Source organism: Theropithecus gelada, chromosome X (genome assembly GCF_003255815.1).
Source record: "Theropithecus gelada isolate Dixy chromosome X, Tgel_1.0, whole genome shotgun sequence".
Lineage (NCBI taxonomy): Eukaryota > Metazoa > Chordata > Mammalia > Primates > Cercopithecidae > Theropithecus > Theropithecus gelada.
Window position 1 is genome coordinate 73,425,202 of NC_037689.1, and position 19,842 is coordinate 73,445,043.

The following is a 19,842-nucleotide window of genomic DNA, read 5'->3' on the forward strand; positions in this document are numbered from 1 at the left end:
CAAATGAAATGAAAGCAGAAATCAGACCATTTTGGAAACAAATAAGGCATAATGTCAGGTTGGAAAGAAATGTGACAAAATACTGAGTGGTTCTTTCTGAGTGGTGAGATTTTTCTGTTTTTGTGATAGTGTTGAAATACTTATTTTTATATTAAAAGGACAAACATGTTTACTGTTAAAAATACACTTAAAAGTCCAGAATATAAAAATTGAAAAGTAATCAGAGCGCGGCTGAGCGGCCCCGCAGCCAATCCCGGAGGAGCGGCCGGCTGGCGTCCGCCGCGCCCAGGAGTTGGGGATGTCCTACAAACCCATCGCTCCTGCCCCCAGCAGCACCCTTGGCTCCAGCACCCCTGGGCCGGGCACCCCGATCCCTACAGGAAGGTTCCCGTCGCCGTCGGGCTCAGTGCCAGGAGCCGCCGCTCCTTTTAGACCGCTGTTTAACGACTTTGGACCGCCTTCCATGGGCTACGTGCAGGCTACGTGCAGGCGATGAAGCCACCCGGCGCCCAGGGCTCCCACAGCACCTACACGGACCTGCTGTCAGTCATAGAGGAGATGGGCAAAGAGATCCGGCCCACCTATGCTGGCAGCAAGAGCGCCATGGAGCGCCTGAAGAGAGGTATCATCCATGCTCGGGCCCTAGTCAGAGAGTGCCAGGCAGAGACAGAGCGGAACGCCCGCACGTAACAGGAAGCGCCTCGGCCTCAGCGTCTGGACCTTTCCCGGCCACTGCAGAGCACCCGCTTCTCCCTGGCCTTCATCCCGAGTTGCATTAACCATCCTGGGCTTCCTGTCCTGTGTCCCTTGGTGGGTCCCCTCCAGGAACCAAGGAGCGGCTCTCACTCCAGGTGGCAGCACTAAGGACATCCCCCCACAACAAGAGTTAGCAGCGAGGTCCCCATGAGTCCCACCCATGACCTGCCAACAGTGTTGCCCCCCGGAACTTTCTGTGGTCCCCACCGCTCAGCCCTTCCCAGCCGTTCTCTCACTTTGTCCCGAGCCTCCTTCTCCCCCAGCAGGGGCTCAGGCCTGGCACCTCACTGCCTTGTGTCCTGAGCCGTAGTGACTCTTTTATCATGCTGAATTCTGCCAAACTTCTAACTAATACCAATAAGGCCAAACTAATACCAATACTACTCAAACCAGTTTTTAAAAAATAGAGCACAAGGGAACACTTCCAAACTCATTCTGCAAGGCCAGTAGTACCCTGATACCAAAACCAGACGAAGACACATCATAAAAAGGAAACTACAGGCTAATATCTCTGATGAATATTAATGCAAAAATCCTCAACAAAATACTAACAAACTGATTTCAACAATAAATTAGAAAGATAATTGATCATGACCAGTACCATTTATTCCTGGGATGCAAGGAGAGTTAAATATGTGCAAACCAATCAGTGTGATACATCATATCAATAGAATGAAGGATAAAAACAATCTGATCATTTTAATTGATCCTGAAAAACATTGATAAAATTCAACATCCCTTCATGATAAAAACCCTCGAAAACTAGGAATAGAAGAAATAAATGTCAACATAATAAAAGCCATATATGACAGACCCACAGCTAGTATCCTACTGAATAGAGAAAAACTGAAAGGCTTTTCTCTAAGATCTAAACATGACAATAATACCATTTTCACCACTGTTATTCAACATAATACTGGAACTCCTAGTAAAAGCAATCAAACAAGAGAAAGATGTAAAAGGCATCAAAATTGGAAAGGAAGAAGGTGGATCACTTGAGCTCAGGAGTTTGAGCCCAGCCTGGGCAACATAGTGAGACCCCCTCTCTACAAAAAATACAAACATTAGCCAGGCATGGTGGCACACACCTGTAGTCCCAGCTGCTCAGGAGGCTGAGGCAGGAGAATTGCTTGAGCCTGGGAGGTGGAGGTTTCAGTGAGTCGAGATTATGCTATTGCACTCCAGCATGGGAGACAGGAGTAAAACACTATCTCAAAAAAAAAAAAAGTACAAAAGATTTGAATAGACATTTCTCAAAGAAAACATACAAATGGCAAACAGACATGAAAATGTGCTTAACATCATGGATCATCAGAAAAATGTGAATCAAAACTACAATGAGATATCATCTTACCCCAGATAAAATGGCTTTTATCCAAAAGTCAGGCAATAGAAAATGCTCACGAGGATGTGGAGAAAAGGGAACCCTTGTACACCATTGGTGGAAATGGAAATTTACATTTACATTTGGAATGGAAATGTACAACCACTATGAAGAACAGTTTGGAGAGTGTTCAAAACTAAAACTTGAGGTACCATATGATCCAACAGCCCCACTGCGGGTATATACCCCCACCCAAAAAATAAATATATATATTGAAGAGACATCTGCACTCTTATGTTTGTTGCAGCACTTTTTAAAATAGCTAAGATTTGGAAGCAACCTAAATGTCCACCAATAGATGAATGGATAAGGAAAATGTGATACATATACACAATGGAGTACTATTCAACCATAAAAAAATGAGATCATGTAATTTGTAACAGCGTGGATGAAACTGAATATTATTATGTTAATGAAATAAGCCAGGCACATAAAGACAAACTTCACATGTTCTTACTAATTTGTGGGATCTAAAAGTTAAAAAAAAAATAGATTTCATGGACATAGACAGTAGAAGAATGGTTACCAGAGGCTGGGAAGTGTAGTGGGGGGCTAGCAGGGAGGTGAGAATTGTTAATGAGTACCAAAAAACAAAAATAAAAGAATGGTCTCTCTGCCCGGGTAGGTCCAGCAGTGTTGGACACACACATCCCACTAGTGGTTGGGGTCACTGGCATTGGTTGAATATCACCCCCAGCTTTGGCCATGGCCATGGGTGAGATTTGGCACCCAGAGCCTCCAGGGGCCTCAGCTTATTGTGCACTGCCCCATGTGCAGCTGTGGAACCCAGGCCCTGATGGGCACTGTGGCCTCTGCCCCAGTGTGGCCACTCATGTGGTCTAGCCCCTGGGTCTGGCCTTCAACCCCTAAACCTGTCTTCTCTCTGCAGGAAACTGATCCTCTCACACCTGAGCCCAACCCTGCCAGGTCTGTGGAAAGGGGGAGACTCAGCTGGCTCTGTTTTTCGAATAAAACTGTTTGTCTAAAAGAAAAAATTGAAAAAAATGGATAAAACCTACTATTTGATAACACAACAGGGTGACTATAGTCAATAATAAGTTAACTGTACAGTTTAAAATAACTTCATGGATGTAATTGGATTGTTTATAACTCAAAAGATAAGTGCTTGAGAAAATGGATGCCCCATTCTTCATGCTGTGATTATTTTACATTTAATGCCTATATGAAAACATCTCATGTACTCCATAAATATATATGTATACCTACTCTGTACTCACACAAATTAAAAAATAAAAGAAAAAGTGTAAACCAAAAATAAAGTTCTAAGCCCCCCAACTATCTAACCAGACCCCTGTTCTTAGCTGAAGGCATTCCAAAATCAACCTGATAAACTGGTTTTGGTCATGATGGGAAGTGAGGGAGGTGTGTAAGACATGACTCACAGCTGACCAGCATACACATCAACAAAAGACCTTAAGAATGATAGAACAGGGGACCGGGCGCGGTGGCTCACGCCTGTAATCCCAGCACTTTGGGAGGCCGAGGCGGGCGGATCACAAGGTCAGGAGATCGAGACCACGGTGAAACCCCGTTTCTACTAAAAATACAAAAAAATTAGCCAGGCGCGGTGGCGGGCGCCTGTAGTCCCAGCTACTCAGGAGGCTGAGGCAGGAGAATGGCGTGAACCCGGGAGGCGGAGCTTGCAGTGAGCCGAGATTGCGCCACTGCACTCCAGCCTGGGCGACAGAGCGAGACTCTGTCTCAAAAAAAAAAAAAAACAAAAAAAAAAAAACAAAAAAAAAAACAAAAAAAAGAATGATAGAACAGACTCTTTAAGTCTAATTTAAAAAAAAAACATTTACAATCTATTTTCTCTGAAGTGTGCTACCTGGGGGCTTCATCTACATGATAAAACCTTGGTCTCCACAACCCCTTATTATAATGCAGACACTCCTTTCTGTTGATTCCAGGTCTTCATATAATAACTCTTTCAAACAATTGCCAATCAGGCAATCTTTTAATCCACCTATCACCTGAAAGCCCAGACTTCCAGTTGTCCCACCTTTCCAGACAAAACCAATGTACATTTTACAAGTATTGATCGATGTTTTATGTCTCCCTAAAATGTATAAAACCAGTTGTAGCCCAATCACCTTGTGCACACGTCGTCAGGACCTCCTGAGACTGTATCATGGGCATGTCCTTAACTTTGGCAAAATAAGCTTCTAAATTGATAGAGACTTGTCTTAGACACTCTTTATTTTACAAACTGGTAACCATGAAGGAACTCTGAGTAGAGGTTCCCCTGACCTTTGTCAAATCTCCTATCCATGCTTGGTAACAGTTTGAGCTATCGTTATTGCTCAATCTAATAGAAAAAATTTACTGGCTTTGGAGGCCCTCCTACAGAGAATCTCTGGTCTCCCAAAATTTTGTTAGAATCTGAGATTTATTTTGTTGTATGACTTCTTTTCTGGAGTTGTACTTTTTTCCAACAAGGAAGGTGAGTTTTCCTGATTCCATAACAATGGAAAGCAGGCAACTCCCTCTGGAGTTTCAGGTCGCCGCCAACAGGGAAGATGAGTTTGAGGTTTTTTCTGCTTCTAAAATAGTACAGAGCAGTCTTATGCATGGGCCCCATTCCTAGATAAGCAGCTTAGTTCAGTTTTTCTGTCTTGAAAGTTCTCCTTAATGACTAAATGTTAAAACTGACAACCAACTGGTTTTAATTTCTTACCATTTCTTACATTGTTTGTTTTGGTTATTCTCCCATTGGATTTGGCCAACTCTACCCAACTTGGTCAAATCTAAATGAGAATTCCAAATTATGGGGAATAAGGCTTCCGAATTGGCTAAAATTCCTCACAGCTGTAGGATAAAAACAAAAACAAAAACAAATCATGTACTTGGTTTCTCCATTCACTGCCTTTCTTTAAAAAAAAAAAAATGTTCTTTCAATTACTTTTCTTCTGCCCTATTCCTCCCTCCAATTTTGCCATCTTCAGTACAAAGTTAAAAATCTAGAGAGGGCTTCTAACACTCAGACACCTTAAAGAACTCAGAATAAAGGTGCCATTCATGCCCCTTTGGTGGTGTTCAGCTTTCTTTGTGGAGTTGCAAGAGTCATGAGTAGATTCTTAAGTCTTGTATTGCATTAACTGACCTCTTTGGGTTTGGGGGAATCAGAGATTATCTTGTACTGCGAGAATTTGACCTTGATGTGTGTAATGGCAGGCGAGAGCTACCAAGTTAGGGGATGGCTGAGGATAGTTTTCAGGAAGGGGTCTGGGCTGAGTATTTTCTCCTGGGAAGTTGCTGTTTAGCATCCTAATTCTAGTTTGAAGGTGCATTCTAAAAGGTCTTCTCCATTGCCTTTTTCTAAAGACAAAGAGAGGCATCCCCCTTTTGGGTATCCCATTTGGTTTCCAGTTCAGAGGTGCATTTCAAAGGGTCTTCTCCATTGTTTTTTCCACCTGAAATTAAGGTCAGTTGGTTTGTCTGCACATTTGCATGAGGAACTGAACTGTAATTTGCATAGACAAATGAGAGACTGAGCTACTTGGCTTCAAAAAGAAAGGGGATTTAGCCCCTCCCAGCCAAACGGCACCCCTGGGTGACTGGGGACTGAGTGGGAGTGTCTGAGGGTTGACCGCCCCGCCCCCCCCGCGCCGGGGGTGGGGCGGGGCCCCCCCCCCCCCCCCCCCCCTCCCCCCTACCCCCCCGCCACAATGTGAAGTGGCCCTACAAGGAACCAACAAAATTTGTTTAAAAAGGCCTTGTCCGGAAAATGCATATAAGAGCTGATCACTAGGCATTCTGAGCGCTCTTGGAGGTGATAGACCTCTGGTGAGAGAAATTGCAACATGTAAGAGGGCAGAAATGACTCAGTGGTGAAACACTGTGGAGTCCCACTCACAATCAGAACACATTAATACACACAAACACACACAGACAGACACAGACACATACACACACACACAGACACACACACACACACACACACACCCCCGTAGGCCACAACTCAGGTCCTCTTTTTTAGAAAAAGAGGTGAGAAACAATCTAAGAATGAAGAAAGAGGCTGGGCATGGTAGCTCACACCTGTAATCCCAACACTTTGGGAGGCTGAGGCAGGAAGATCACTTGAGGTCAGGAGTTCGAGACAAGCCTGGCCAACATGGTGAAACCCCGTTTCTACTAAATATACAAAAATTAGCCGGGCGTGGTGGTGCATGCTTGTAGTCCCAGCTACTCAGGAGGCTGAGGAAGGAGAATCACTTGAGCCCAAAAGGCAGAGGTTGCAGTGAGCCAAGATCATGCCACTGCACTCCAGCCTGGGTGACAGAGCAAGACTCCATCTCAAAATAAATACATACATAAATACATAAAAATGAAGAAAGAGAAGGAGAATGATCCTCTTTTTGGTAACCCATTGGTATTATGGTGCCTCTACTTGCAAGTGTGTGGGTAAAATGGAAAAGTTTGAGGGCATTTCAGGTTTTTTAGTACTCCAGTTGATTACATATTATGGTCTGCTGTACACATTTTAAACTGATGAGCAAATTACATCCAGGAAAAATTCAAAGCCCAAAGATCAACCTGCAGCTATAGAGTTTCTAAGCTCTCTATTTCTCTATTTTTTTTTCTGCCTGCTATAAATCTGTTGTTACTTTTCTACTGAGGTAAAAACCACTGTTTGGATCCAACTATTTCTTTGTGTTTATTTTTTGTTTTTGTAAAGCAATGAGTTTGTATTAATATATAATGGCTAGAGTTCTGAAGTAAAATATATGAGATCCTTGTATGAGTGTGTATGTGTGGGTTTATGTATACATGCATGTATTTTGTTATGTGTTGTGGCCACAAGGTACCAAACTGGATTAAAGTTAAGGAGTATTCATAAATTAAGTAAGTGATAATCCCAAATGCTTTTCAAGTTCATGTGACTTAAGTAAAATTTTCTATAAATAAGCCAAATATAATATTATTGGTAAAGTAATATTAGAAATGTCTTAAGAATTGTCAACATTTTTAGTTGCATTTATTGATGAAGCAGTTTCATTCTTATACTTGCCAAATACTATAAAATGTCAAAATTTGTCATAAGGGTTATAAAACCAAAAACATAGCCCCAAACAGAATGATCTTTGCTTGTGTAATTTTTGGTAAGTAAGACAATTAATATTGTTGGTTCAATGAAAAGAGCTAATTTCTGAATTATTGGTAAAATACCCATATACTTCACCTCAAGTTTCTTATGTAGGTAAAAATCTGAAATTCATAGGCTATAAAAATATTTAACAAGGAAATAACTTTAAATAATGACTAACACAGTTTTCATAAATAATCTAGGTAAACCATTAAAAATAAATAAATTTGTCAAGAAAATATAATGGAATAAACACTCATAAATACACTTGTAATATAATCTATGTTAATAGATATTTATTAAATGTCTGGGTAATTTCCAAATTATAAATTTATAGGAACACATTTTTTAAAAGAATGTATTCCTATTAAAAGGTAAATAATTTTTGTCTAATTCAAAAGTTATTTAAAGGTTACATACAAAACACAGTGAAAAGAACCAGGAAGTAAGAGAGATTTAAAGAAAGTTATAGGCCAGATGTGGTGGCTCACTCCTGTAATCCCAGCACCTCGGGAGACTGAGGTGGGAGTTCGAGACCAGCCTGACCAACAGGGTGAAACCTCATCTCTACTGAAAATACAAAAAAGAAAAACTAGCTGGGCTTGGTGGTGCGCAGCTGTAGTCCCAGCTGCTTAGGAGGCTGAGGCAGGAGAATTACTTGAACCCAGAAGGTGGAGGTTGCAGAGAGCCAAGATCGCACCATTGCACTCCAACCTGAGTGACAGGGTGGGTGAGGCTCTATCTCGAAAAAATAATATAAAAAATAAATAAGTAAAGTTATAGAAATAAAGAGGTATTGTTAGTATGAAAGGTGAAAAGAAAAACGACTTTGTATAAGAGAGAAACTTGTCTGGTAAATTTCTGTCCCAAAATAAAATTACTGGTTGTTTAAGAATGGTGGATATTTAAGACAAAACAGATAGTCCAAGCACATCATAAATGTTCTGTGTAAATTGTAACAAGAGTCACAAAAAAATATATATTAAAAAAGTCTTGTGCTTAAATTGGCTATAATTAAAGGAAAATGACAACAGAACAGTCTTCCTAGAAATTAGCATTTGATGTTAAAAATACACTAATGTAAAACTCAAGTATTGGTTAGAACAAGATTTTCTTAAAAACATTGACTTATTTATTTATTTATTTATTTTTATTTTTATTTTTTGAGACGGAGTCTCACTCTGTTGCCCAAGCTGGAGTGTAGTGGCATGATCTTGGCTCACTGCAACCTCTGCCGCCGGGGTTCAAGTGATTCTCCTGCCTCAGTCTCCCGAGCAGCTGGGATTACAGGCGCCTGCCATAGCGCTTGGCTAATGTTTGTAGTTTTAGAATGTTTGTAGTTTTAGTAGAGACGGGGTTTCACCTTGTTGGCCATGCTGTTCTCGAACTCATGACCTCGTGATCCGTCCATCTTGGCCTCCCACAGTGCTGGGATTACAGGTGTGAGCCACTGCACCGGGCCTGACTTAATTTTAATGAAAGATGTTTTTAATTTTAAAATTCTGTAATTTGTTATTTTTCTAAATTCTTTAGATTGATACCTTAGAAGTTCAACTTCTACTGCATCTTGCTGCCTCAGCTCTCCCTTTTGAGAAGGCCTGGGATAGTAAATCACTCCTTCAACTTTTATTGGCTCCTGCAATGCTTTTTTTTTTAAAAAAAATTAAGTCTGAAGTAAGGGAGAGAATTTTTGAAAACAGGGATGTAAAAATGTTATAAGATCTGCCTTTTTCTGTACGTCTGTTATGTCTATATGTCTTATATGTATCATGTGAAAGTGATATTTCACTACCAAACCATATGAAAGAGCTCTAATCAATTGGCTTAAAGAAAAGTAAGTACTTATCAGGCTAATAAAAACTAGCTCTGATGCCTTTTAGTTCACATGACTTTAGTAATATTTGGTAAGATTAATTTGGTAAATTTAATCTTAAAATTCTCTCCAGTTGTTTAAAATTTTAAAAAGCATGTTATGTTAAATTAAGTAATCCTCAATTTTTTGCACTGGGAATCTGGTTTACTAAGAGATAAAATAAGAGAGTAAAAAGTGATTTTGGTGAAGTTTATAAAACACAAGAATGTGGTTTTTGCTGGTTTAGAGGCTAGGGGTTTTTTTTGTTGTTTTTTGGGTTTTTTTTTCTAGTTTAGAGGCGATTCCAAACTTCTAAAAATATACAGGCAGCCGGGCGCTGTGGCTCACACTTGTAATCCCAGAGCTTTGGGAGGCCAAGGCAGGCAGATCGCCTGAGTTCAGAAGTTCAAGACCAGCCTGACCAACATGGCGAAAGTCCGTCTCTACTAAAAATACAAAAATTAACCAGGTGTGGTGGCGTGCATCTGTAATCCCAGCGACTTGTGAGGCTGAGGTAAGAGAATCACTTGAACCCGGGATGTGGAGGTTGCAGTGAGCCAAGATCGTGCCACTGCACTCCAGCCTGGGAGACAGTGAGACTCCATCTCAAAAAAAAATAAATAAATAAAAAATATATATATACACACACACACATTCATATATATACACACACACATACATATATACACACACACACACATACAGACAAAACTAAATGAATAAAGAGAAAATCAAAAGGTGGGAAATTAGAAACCTTTGATTCCTTGGTTATTATTATCTGTACAGTGTAAAAGTGTAAAATGAAATTAAAGAATAATGCTGAGTCTGGGCGGAGCGACTCATGACTGTAATCCCAGCACTTTGGGAAGCCGAGGTGGGCGGATCACCTGAGGTCGGGAGTTTGAGACCAGCCTGACCAACAGGAAGAAATGCCATCTCTACAAAAAACACAAAATTAGCCAGGCGTGGTGGTGCATGCCTGTAACCCCAGCTACTTGGGAGGCTGAGGAAGGAGAATCGCTTGAACCCAGGAGGCTGAAGTTGCAGTAAACCGAGATTGCACCATTGCACTCCAGCCTGGGCAACAACAGCAAAACTCTATCTAATAATAATGATAGTAATAATACTGAGTTGGACCTTGATGCTAAAGAGAGCTCAGATTTAAATCAGTCTAAGTTTACACCACCAGCCTGAAAGCTGCACCCCAAGGGCAGAATTATGCAGGGCAACAGAAAGTAACTCTCAAACCTGTGGTTACCAAGATAGTCAATGTGAGGGAAGGGCAAAACCAACCATAGAGTATAATGTAAAGCAATTGTTCCATTTTGTAGTTTTGTGTCATCCACTTCCTGAGAACCCTTTAATAGAATGTAAAAATAACTACTTTAAGGGTAGTATCTTATATTTTAAATGCTACAGAATGAAAGAGCATGTTTGGGTTGTTACAGAACCCATAGCTTACTATTAGACAATCACTGATGATTATATGTGATCCAGATGAAGAGCAGGTTATTTGTGAGAGAACAATCAGCCCAGTGGATTGGATGAATGCCACTTAAGGTCTGTTTACCCTGAGAAGGGGATTTCCCACCTCTCTCTATAAAATACCAAGTGGAGCATCCCAGATGAAGTAGCTGATATTCCTTATATGCAAGCCATGTGGGACTGGCTTTATGATAACTAAGATATGTTTCCACTGAATATGCCTATTACCCAGATCATGGTAAAAGCTGTGGTTAAGGGGGCCCCTTCTATATGGGCACCCTGGATGACATTACGTCTGCAGAATCAAACAACTGTTTAAGAAGCCTTATCAAATTTTCTGTCCTTCGTGGGTCTTACAGATGTTAATAGAACATTACAGTAATTAACAACAACAAAAAAGGGAAAGGCAAAAGGGAGTCAAAGGACTCATCCCAGAATGGTGGAAATCGTTAGATGTTTATTAAGAAATGAAATGAGAGGCCGGGCGCGGTGGCTCACGCCTGTAATCCCAGCACTTTGGGAGGCCGAGGCGGGCGGATCACAAGGTCAGGAGATCGAGACCACAGTGAAACCCCGTCTCTACTAAAAATACAAAAAATTAGCCGGGCGCGGTGGCGGGCGCCTGTAGTCCCAGCTACTCAGGAGGCTGAGGCAGGAGAATGGCGTGAACCCGGGAGGCGGAGCTTGCAGTGAGCCGAGATTGCGCCACTGCACTCCAGCCTGGGCGACAGAGCGAGACTCCGTCTCAAAAAAAAAAAAAAAAAAAAAGAAATGAAATGAAATGGAAATTGATGGAGTTACGGCAAAGGTCTTTACAACACTATCAAAGATTGGGTGAAACAAAGGGAGTCCCTGCTGGGTCCCCTCTACATTAAAAGGTCCCACATCACTTTCCTACATTCGCCCCATGTTGGAGGAATTTAAGAAAAAAACAAAAGGGAAAAGGTATAATGAGCAAGCTAACATTACCTGGGGGCAAAGCTGAGTTGAGTCAAGGTAAAGATTGACAAATGAGCTTGAGTCTCTTGGCTCAACTCCATGCTGGGAACCCAAATCCTTTTCCACCAGAAATGGTCAAATGGTCTGGTAGTAGAGAAGAAAAGTTCCCGGGACCAGAACATAAAAATGTAAAGACTGATAGGATTATGAAATTTGAGATGCTTAAACAGGCTTTCTGTAAGGTAGTTGTGACTCCTTTACCTAAATTTCCTGTGAAAATGGGAATTGTATCTCACTAGGGGATGTTTTCCCTATCTAGTATCATAAAACTGAAGGCATGTAAATCTGACCTTTGAGAAATGTTCATTGGATACACTAAATGGGAACTAGTAAGATTGCCTGAGCCTACAGAATATAGGGTGGAAGCTAGAGTGCTGGTCAGGACAAATCCTTCATTTGATAGCTCTTTGTGAAGCGTTTATTGGGGCTTATGACAAATGCCTGTGAGCACTTTCCAATGATAACTACTGGAAGTTTGGACTAGAGAATTTCCACTTAAGGTATATTTACTGCCTTGCTATGGAATACTAACTAAAGCTACCCCTATGCTAACAAAAATAATAGTGCCCCTAAGATTGCCATGATAAAATGAATGTGGTTTTTATAGGATCATGCTATCTGGGGATGCAAGGAGGAGGTATTCATTAGCAGCGAGCCTCTTTTTCCCTGAGGACTGGCTCTAGCAATGTGAATAGCTGCTAGATTTTTCAGTGCCAGATAAACAGCTCTCATCTGACAAGAGCTGGTTGGCTTGTGAATGGCAGTTCCAAGGTGAACAAACAACATTTTGTTTGAAAGCCTGCTGATTTGGTTAAAGGAGAGTCATGAAAATATTTTTATTTATTTATTTATGTATTTATTAGTTATTTATAGTTTAGAGCAATTGGGTAAAGTATGTTTTTGCAAGCAAATTTACCTTTCTCTCTATCTGAGGTCTCCAAAATTTGGAAACTGTTCATGCATATTCTGATTTCATAACAATATAATTTGCATAAGTTTACTAAGAGTCTTTTAAAAAAAAAATAAGACAATTGGAGACTCTGGTTATTTTTCCAAGGCTTTGACTAGAATAACACATTTTTAGGTAAAGTTCAGCAAAGCCTACTTGAAAAGAGCCTATATCGTCAAACAATTCTTGCTGCACTTTGTGTAAATAATCAGGCCAAGTATAATAAGCCTAAAACTTATTTCACACACAAATTGGTCTTACTGTAATTTCTCCTTAGTAGAAAAGGAGGACTAGAGGAGAGAAATTGTTTCAAAGGAAAACTATAACACCTTTTACTAGACTACAGCCTTGAATTTTGTTTTTGAGTGAAAATTGAATCATGAATTATTTCTGGGCTACAATAATATTCTAAAGAGTATCAGTATAATTTTCTTCATGTTTTTAGTTGGCATCCTAATGGAATAGGTTCCTTTTTCTGTTCTGACACGCACATTCTCTTTCTATTGTCAAACTATTGTTATTTATTTCTCGTAGTTTTACTTCTGAGAAAATCAGAATCATGTATTCAGAAGACTAGAGATGATTTGAAAAGGCCTGCAAATCTTTGTCATTTTGAATCCCACTGGATCCAGTTAGTTTTTCACTGCAAATGTCCTGCTGCTAAACCTATACAAACAACTTTCCTCTAGGCTCAGGGACTATCCCAGAAGAAGTGGGTGTGTGAGATTATAAGGGCCAGTTTTGAGGAACAGAATTAATTCAGACCCTGCAAATCAAGGATGGGTACCTGGATGCCTACACAGCTGGCAAAATAAGGGACTTTGTCTTCTGGATAATTACATGCATGGCACCATTTCATCCATCAGAACCATAAAGAATTTTCTGCTTTCTGTAGAATTAAAAGAAAATTATTACTGAGAGGATATAAAGATACCTGTGATGAAGCCTACTGGGTATAATAGTCCCAGTTATGATATTTATCCAGATAGATATATACTTAAAAACATTATCAGCCACCTTAGGACAAATTGCTAAAAGAGGGCAAAAAGCGTTGTGGCACAAGTCTCTAAACTCCTTAGCCAAAAAGTTTTAACAAGGCTTATGTTTTGTACAGATAATTGTTACATTGTAACTAAAACCAAGACCACAGTAGCTCACTATATAGAAGTTAAAAGTAGATAAGTCAGTTTTGTAACCTCACATTTGACTTTTTGTTTGGTGACTTTTATATACAAAATTTTAAGGGTTAATAAATGCCTGTTGATGTCCATTCCTGTTTGGCCTAGAACATTTAAATTGGCTATAAATCTTTTTTTTTTTTTTTTTTAGTTTAATGTATTTTAATAGCAAACTTACAGGAACAGCACAGAAGACAGACAACATTAAAAACATGTACTTGCATGTAGGACAACTCAGTTAGAAAAGTATAGTGAATGAATGGAATCTACTGTATGATAAAAATGCTACAAACACCATTTAGTTGCCATCAATAAGAAATTTACTTGTTTTAAAAAAAATCCAAATGCTGGCATTGTCCAGAAAAATTTAACAGGTTTATTTATAAGTATTATAAAGTTGAACCGCTGAAACTTGTTCACTGAAACATTTTAACTTGCATTAATGCTTTACGCCTCTGCATTTATATTAAAAATTCACACACAAATGAAAATGGAAAAACTGCCAATACCTGATTTCTGTCCCCTATTTTTCCACTCGCAATCATATACTTAGGTACCTTTTGACCCCATGGAAAAAAAAATTCTAACGTTCAGAACTACCAATAACAGGAAGAAGAGAATTTTTTTTTTTTTTTTTTTTTTAGAATGAAATGTTTCCCATCATAGTGGATTCTTAAGCACGTTCTCCACGTATGCGCCGTGCTAGCTGGATGTCTTTTGGCATAATTGTTACACGTTTGGCATGGATAGCACACAGGTTGGTGTCTTCAAAAAGGCCAACCAGATAGGCCTCACTTGCCTCCTGCAAAGCACCAATAGCTGCGCTCTGGAAGCGCAGATCTGTTTTAAAGTCCTGAGCAATTTCTCGCACCAGACGCTGGAAGGGAAGTTTGCGAATCAGAAGTTCAGTGGACTTCTGATAACGTCTAATTTCACGGAGTGCCACAGTACCAGGCCTGTAACGATGAGGTTTCTTCACCCCTCCAGTAGAGGGCGCACTCTTGCGAGCGGCTTTTGTAGCCAGTTGCTTCCTGGGTGCTTTACCACCGGTCGATTTGCGGGCAGTCTGCTTCGTACGAGCCATGGTACGGAGACCTCCTTACTTACTGGCTATAAATCTTTTGGCTCTAAGTCCCTTGGCCCTAGGGTTCCCACTGAGGGAGAGGATGGACCTGGGCCAGGCAGCCACGCCGCCTTAGTAATACTATGGGTCAAAACAGAAGTTTGGTGGCCATCAATGTAACTTCTGGCAAATCTTGGCCAGAAAGGGGAGAATATCAACCAAAAATAAAATTCTAAGCCCCTCAACCATCTGAACAGACCTGCTTCTTGGTTAGGGGCATTCCAAAGTTAACCTGAAAAACTAGTTTCAGCCATAATGAAAAGTGAGGGAGAAGTGTCAGACATGCCTCACAGCTGACCAGCATTCACATCAACACAGACACCTTAAAACTGATAGAACAAGGCCAAGTGCAGTGGCTCATGCCTGTAATCTCAGCACTTTGGGAGGCCAAGGTGGGTGGATCACCTGAGGTCAGGAGTTCAAGAACAGCCTGGCCAACATGGTGAAACTCTGTCACTACTAAAAATACAAAAATTAGCTGGGCATGGTGATGCGTGCTTATTGTAATCCCAGCTACTTGGGAGGCTGAGGCAGGAGAATTGCTTGAACCCAGGAGACACAGATTGCAGTGAGCCGAGACCATGCCATTGCACTCCCGCCTGGGCAATAAGAGCGAAACTCAGTCTCAAAAAAAAAAAAAAAAAAGACTGATAGAACAGCCTCTTTAAATCTAATAAGAAATATTTACTATCTATTTTCTCTGAAGCCTGCTACCTGGGAGCTTAATCTACACGACAAAACCTTGGTCTCCACAACCCCTTATTATAACCCAGATTCCTTTCTATTGATTCCAGGTCTTTAAGTAATAACTCTTTCAACCAATTGCCAATCAGAAAATCTTTGAATCTGTCTATGACCTGGAAGTCCCCACTTTTAGTTGTCCTGCCTTTTCAGAACGAACGAATGCACATGTTATGTGTATTGATTGATGTTTTATGTCCCCCTAAAATGTATAAAACCAGTTGTAGCTCAACCACCTTGTGCCCGTATTTTCAGGACCTCCTGAGGCATTGTCACGGGCATGTCCTTAATTTTGGCAAAAGAAACTTCTAAAATGATTGAGACTTGTCTCAGATACTCTTTTGTTTACAAAGAGAATATTAATTTTTAGGCTTTGTACGATAACTTAATTACTGAAGATAAATTATGCTTCCTCAGTGACAACAAAGATAAACTAAGTCAGCTAACAAATATAATATAGGCTTTTATTTAGATTACTTCACATCATTCCCCACCTAACAATTCATTACATTTTTCCTGTTGTCAATGTGTTGAATCCCTGTAATTTGTACTGAATCCCCTCACATGTACTCTAAATCTTCGGAAATCCATGGCAAATATCTTCATAAGTTTATTAAGAAACCAGGACCAAGGAGCAAACACAGGTTCCATACAAACTGATAAAATCTCGGGCCTTTAAATTAGAGATTTAGGGTTCTCAAAACAGTCACTACAGACAGGATTAGCTACAAACGGTGTTAATAACTGTTTCACACAACTAACTATAATACTTTTCCCCTTGAGAAAGCTATGGTACATGACTAGGATTATAAAATACTGCAATGACTACTTCACTCAAGACTTACATTATAATTTTACAGAATTAAGATAGTCGATATTAAGATAGAAAAAGCAATGTGCTGGTTACTTCACCATTTTTAATAATAAAATAAATATTATATCATACAATGCAGAGTCTGAGAAGAGGTACAAAAATTAAAATGTAGAAATTTGATTTGTAAAAGAACATCAGAATCAGATACATCCCCTCTCCATAGAGGGCTCTGCAGTGAGGCCACAGGTAGGGTAACACCCTCCTGGCATAAACAACTTGCTGGCAGTGTCTCTCAGGACTGTTGTCTGGCCTCTCCCAGGGCACAGGAAGAGATAAATTGCACTGAAAAAAGAGAGCTCAGCCGGGCGCGGTGGCTCAAGCCTGTAATCCCAGCACTTTGGGAGGCCGAGACGGGCGGATCACGAGGTCAGGAGATCGAGACCATCCTGGTTAACACGGTGAAACCCCGTCTCTACTAAAAAACACAAAAAACTGGCCAGGCGAGGTGGCGGGCGCCTGTAGTCCCAGCTACTCAGGAGGCTGAGGCAGGAGAATGGCGTAAACCCGGGAGGCGGAGCTTGCAGTGAGCCGAGATCCGGCCACTGCACTCCAGCCTGGGCGACGAGCGAGACTCCGTCTCAAAAAAAAAAGAAAAAAGAGAGAGAGCTCAGCTTCCCAGAATCAGAGTTGTCTTGGGTTGGGTGGTGGTGAAGGCAGATATCAGGCAGAAGTTTTGCAGGGATGGCAGGACACAAACTGCAGCCTGGAGCAGCTAGAGGTCCTCAACCATGCAGAGAAATAGAAAAGTTTACCATTTTAAGTGAGTTCTCCTTACTTAAAACACTTTCATCTAGTTTCCGGGAAAATATAACGAAGGGCTTATAAAGTGCTTTCACTTGATGCATAAGGCTCAATGTTCTTGGGAGTTAAAAGGAATGTGGTTAACATTGTCCAATGCCTTGAGGAGACAGATAATAAATAGGGGAGATGAGGCACAGATAAATGCAATTGACTCTTAAATAACAGACTACTTTTAAAAAGTAAAATAGCAACTGAGAAATGTTCAAATGATGAAGGCATCTTCAGGTGGCTTCCTTTGTCATTCCCTGTTTTGGCTTGCACTTATTTTTCCTTTTGGTATTTTTCAAATTTTTTGTTTTTGTCTTTACAATTGTGAAGATATCTGGCGTCTCCAGTGAACTGAGGACTCTCAGCTACTTAGGCTTTTGTGTGTCTGTTTTTCACCTCAGCAGTCTTCATTTTACTTGACTGCTATCCTTAAGAAAAAGCAACAGGTAATTATTAAACATTTCCGGGACATAACAAGTATTAGTAATAGCTGAGAAGCCACTAGATACCAGGTACTTAGAGAAGTATGTAGAATTCAGTAAAAAAGTCCAATCTCTTCATCAAGGAACTGGTATTCCAGGGTATAATGCTCCTGTAGAAAAATGATGTCAAAAATCAAGCTTTAAATTATGTATATGTCATTACCTTCCAAAGTAGCAATGAAAGACACATACGAGAGCATAAAGAAAAAGAGTGCAGGCCCATGTAAAAAACCCAGAATACTAAACATCCTTCCAACCCCACTATCTTATGGATGAAGACAATTGGCATAAATAGCATTACTTTAATCTATTTATCTAAAACTTTCATGTTTAGAGAAGGTAAACATGAGAGCATACCTCACTGAGTATTCCAGGTTTGAAACTGACTGGTTTTCATAATTGTAAAGTTAATTAGGTAGACACAATCTCTTAGTACACCAGTCTTCTGGTGTACAAAAGGAATTAAGTAAAAGGTAAACATGGCACAGTCATTTGGGGACAGAACACTCTCTGAGTGAAATTAACCCAGCGTATATCACTGGAGGATTATCAGCTGGAGGATTATGTTTAAGAAAATCATTATGGCTTACTTCTGCCAGAGAGGGCAGGGAGAGGAAAAGTCCACTTCATATTTAGGTTTGCTCTAGTTATCTGAAGGATCCGGATGGAACTGAAGCCTCTGTCTTACTTATTAAATAAATATGGGAACATAAACATAAATAAAAGAGGGTCCCATAATCTCAAAAGCATAAAGATTTGGAATGGCTGAAAAAAGAGAATGAGTTTGTGAACTAAACCACAAAGCATACAAATTTCCCATAGACTTTTGCCATTATTGCAGACTTGCTCCCTGTGTTTTACTATGCCTGTAGAAATACCCTGGAGGCTTTGAGTGAAAGCAGAGCCATTTCAGGAACATAACCTAGCTATGGATAATCTCTCTACACTGGTGCTACTCTATGCCCATATGGCATTTGAGTGTCCTCAATCTTTTTATTTGTTAGATAGGGTAGTAGTAATGCCAATGTCTACAAAGCAGTTTATTGGTTTTAAAAGATTCTGCTTTATTTATTATTAGGTTTAATAAATATAACCACAGGTAGTAAATGCTAGAGGGTAACTAAATACGGTGAATCTAGAGAAAGAAGGGTTATGCTACAAAAAGTACTTAAAATATTATTTTAAAAAATACCTTCAGGCAGAGCGCAGTGGCTCACACTTGTAATCCCAGCACTTTGGGAGGCCGAGGTGGGTGGATCACCTGAGGTCAAGAGTTCAACACCAGCCTTTCCAAGATGGCGAAACTCCATCTCTATTAAAAAATACAAAATTAGCCGGGCATGGTGACAGGTACCTGTAATCCCAGCTACTCGAGAGGCTGAGGCAGGAGAATCGCTTGAACCCGGGAGGCAGAGGTTGCAGTGAGCTGAGATCGTGCCAGGGCACTCCAGCCTGGGCGACACAGCGAGACTCCATCTCTTAGTACACTTTGTTCTAAGTCATTACAGCAATAAAAGACTGAAGTAGAATCTCCTTTCAGTAGGGCTAATTAACAAACATGCCCCAAAATGAAACTGTTTTCTTTGGAGAGAGGAGAGTTGTAATGATAAGTCTTTGCAGAATATATTCTACAATTGTGACCACATATATCTGGTCAAATATGTTTATACTGTTGGAACAAACTAGAAAAGAACTACAAGAAGGTACGGTCTAGAAAATGGAAAATGATAGGGTAATATTAACACCTTTAATTATTAAACTTAATTTTGCCATGACTTTAAAGAGAGTATGTTTAGCTTCCAAAGCTACTCATTATTTAGTGTGTTAAAGCTAATAAAAGGCCAAGTGCAGTGGCTCACGCCTGTAATCCCAGCACGGAGACCGAGGCAGGTGGATTACTTGAGGTCAGGAATTCAAGACCAGCCTGAACACGATGAAACCCCGTCTCTACTAAAAACACAAAACTTAGCCAGGTGTGGTGGCACACTCCTGTAATCCCAGCTGCTCAGGAGGATAAGGCAGGAGAATCACTTGAACCCGGGAGGCGGAGCTTGCAATAAGCCGAGATTGTGCCACCGCACTCCAGCTGTGCAACACAGCGAGACTTCCTTTAAAAAAAAAAA

The 19,842-nt window shown here is 40.4% G+C and overlaps 1 protein-coding gene, 1 non-coding gene and 1 pseudogene across 3 annotated transcripts; 2 read left to right on the forward strand and 1 right to left on the reverse strand.

Moving 5' to 3' along the window:
• The first annotated feature begins 263 nt into the window (after positions 1-263).
• LOC112615771 lies at positions 264-1,006 on the forward strand (annotated as a pseudogene). The gene has a single exon (XR_003117464.1). The product of XR_003117464.1 is annotated as a cyclin-dependent kinase 2-associated protein 2 pseudogene (transcript).
• A 1,809-nt stretch (positions 1,007-2,815) lies between these two features.
• Positions 2,816-2,942, forward strand: LOC112616776. Its single transcript, XR_003117790.1, has one exon. It is a non-coding gene; the product is annotated as a small nucleolar RNA ACA64 (small nucleolar RNA).
• Positions 2,943-13,858: 10,916 nt separating this feature from the next.
• Positions 13,859-14,811, reverse strand: LOC112616208 (histone H3.3). The gene has a single exon (XM_025373214.1). It carries the CDS (start codon positions 14,792-14,794, stop codon positions 14,384-14,386), a length of 411 nt encoding a protein of 136 aa, XP_025228999.1. The 5' UTR covers positions 14,795-14,811; the 3' UTR covers positions 13,859-14,383.
• Between the last annotated feature and the right edge of the window lie 5,031 nt (positions 14,812-19,842).

What these genes read in the sequence shown, in the direction of transcription:
- LOC112616208 (XM_025373214.1), bottom strand. Translation starts at nt 14,794, where the DNA reads ATGGCTCGTACGAAGCAGACTGCCCGCAAATCGACCGGTGGTAAAGCA.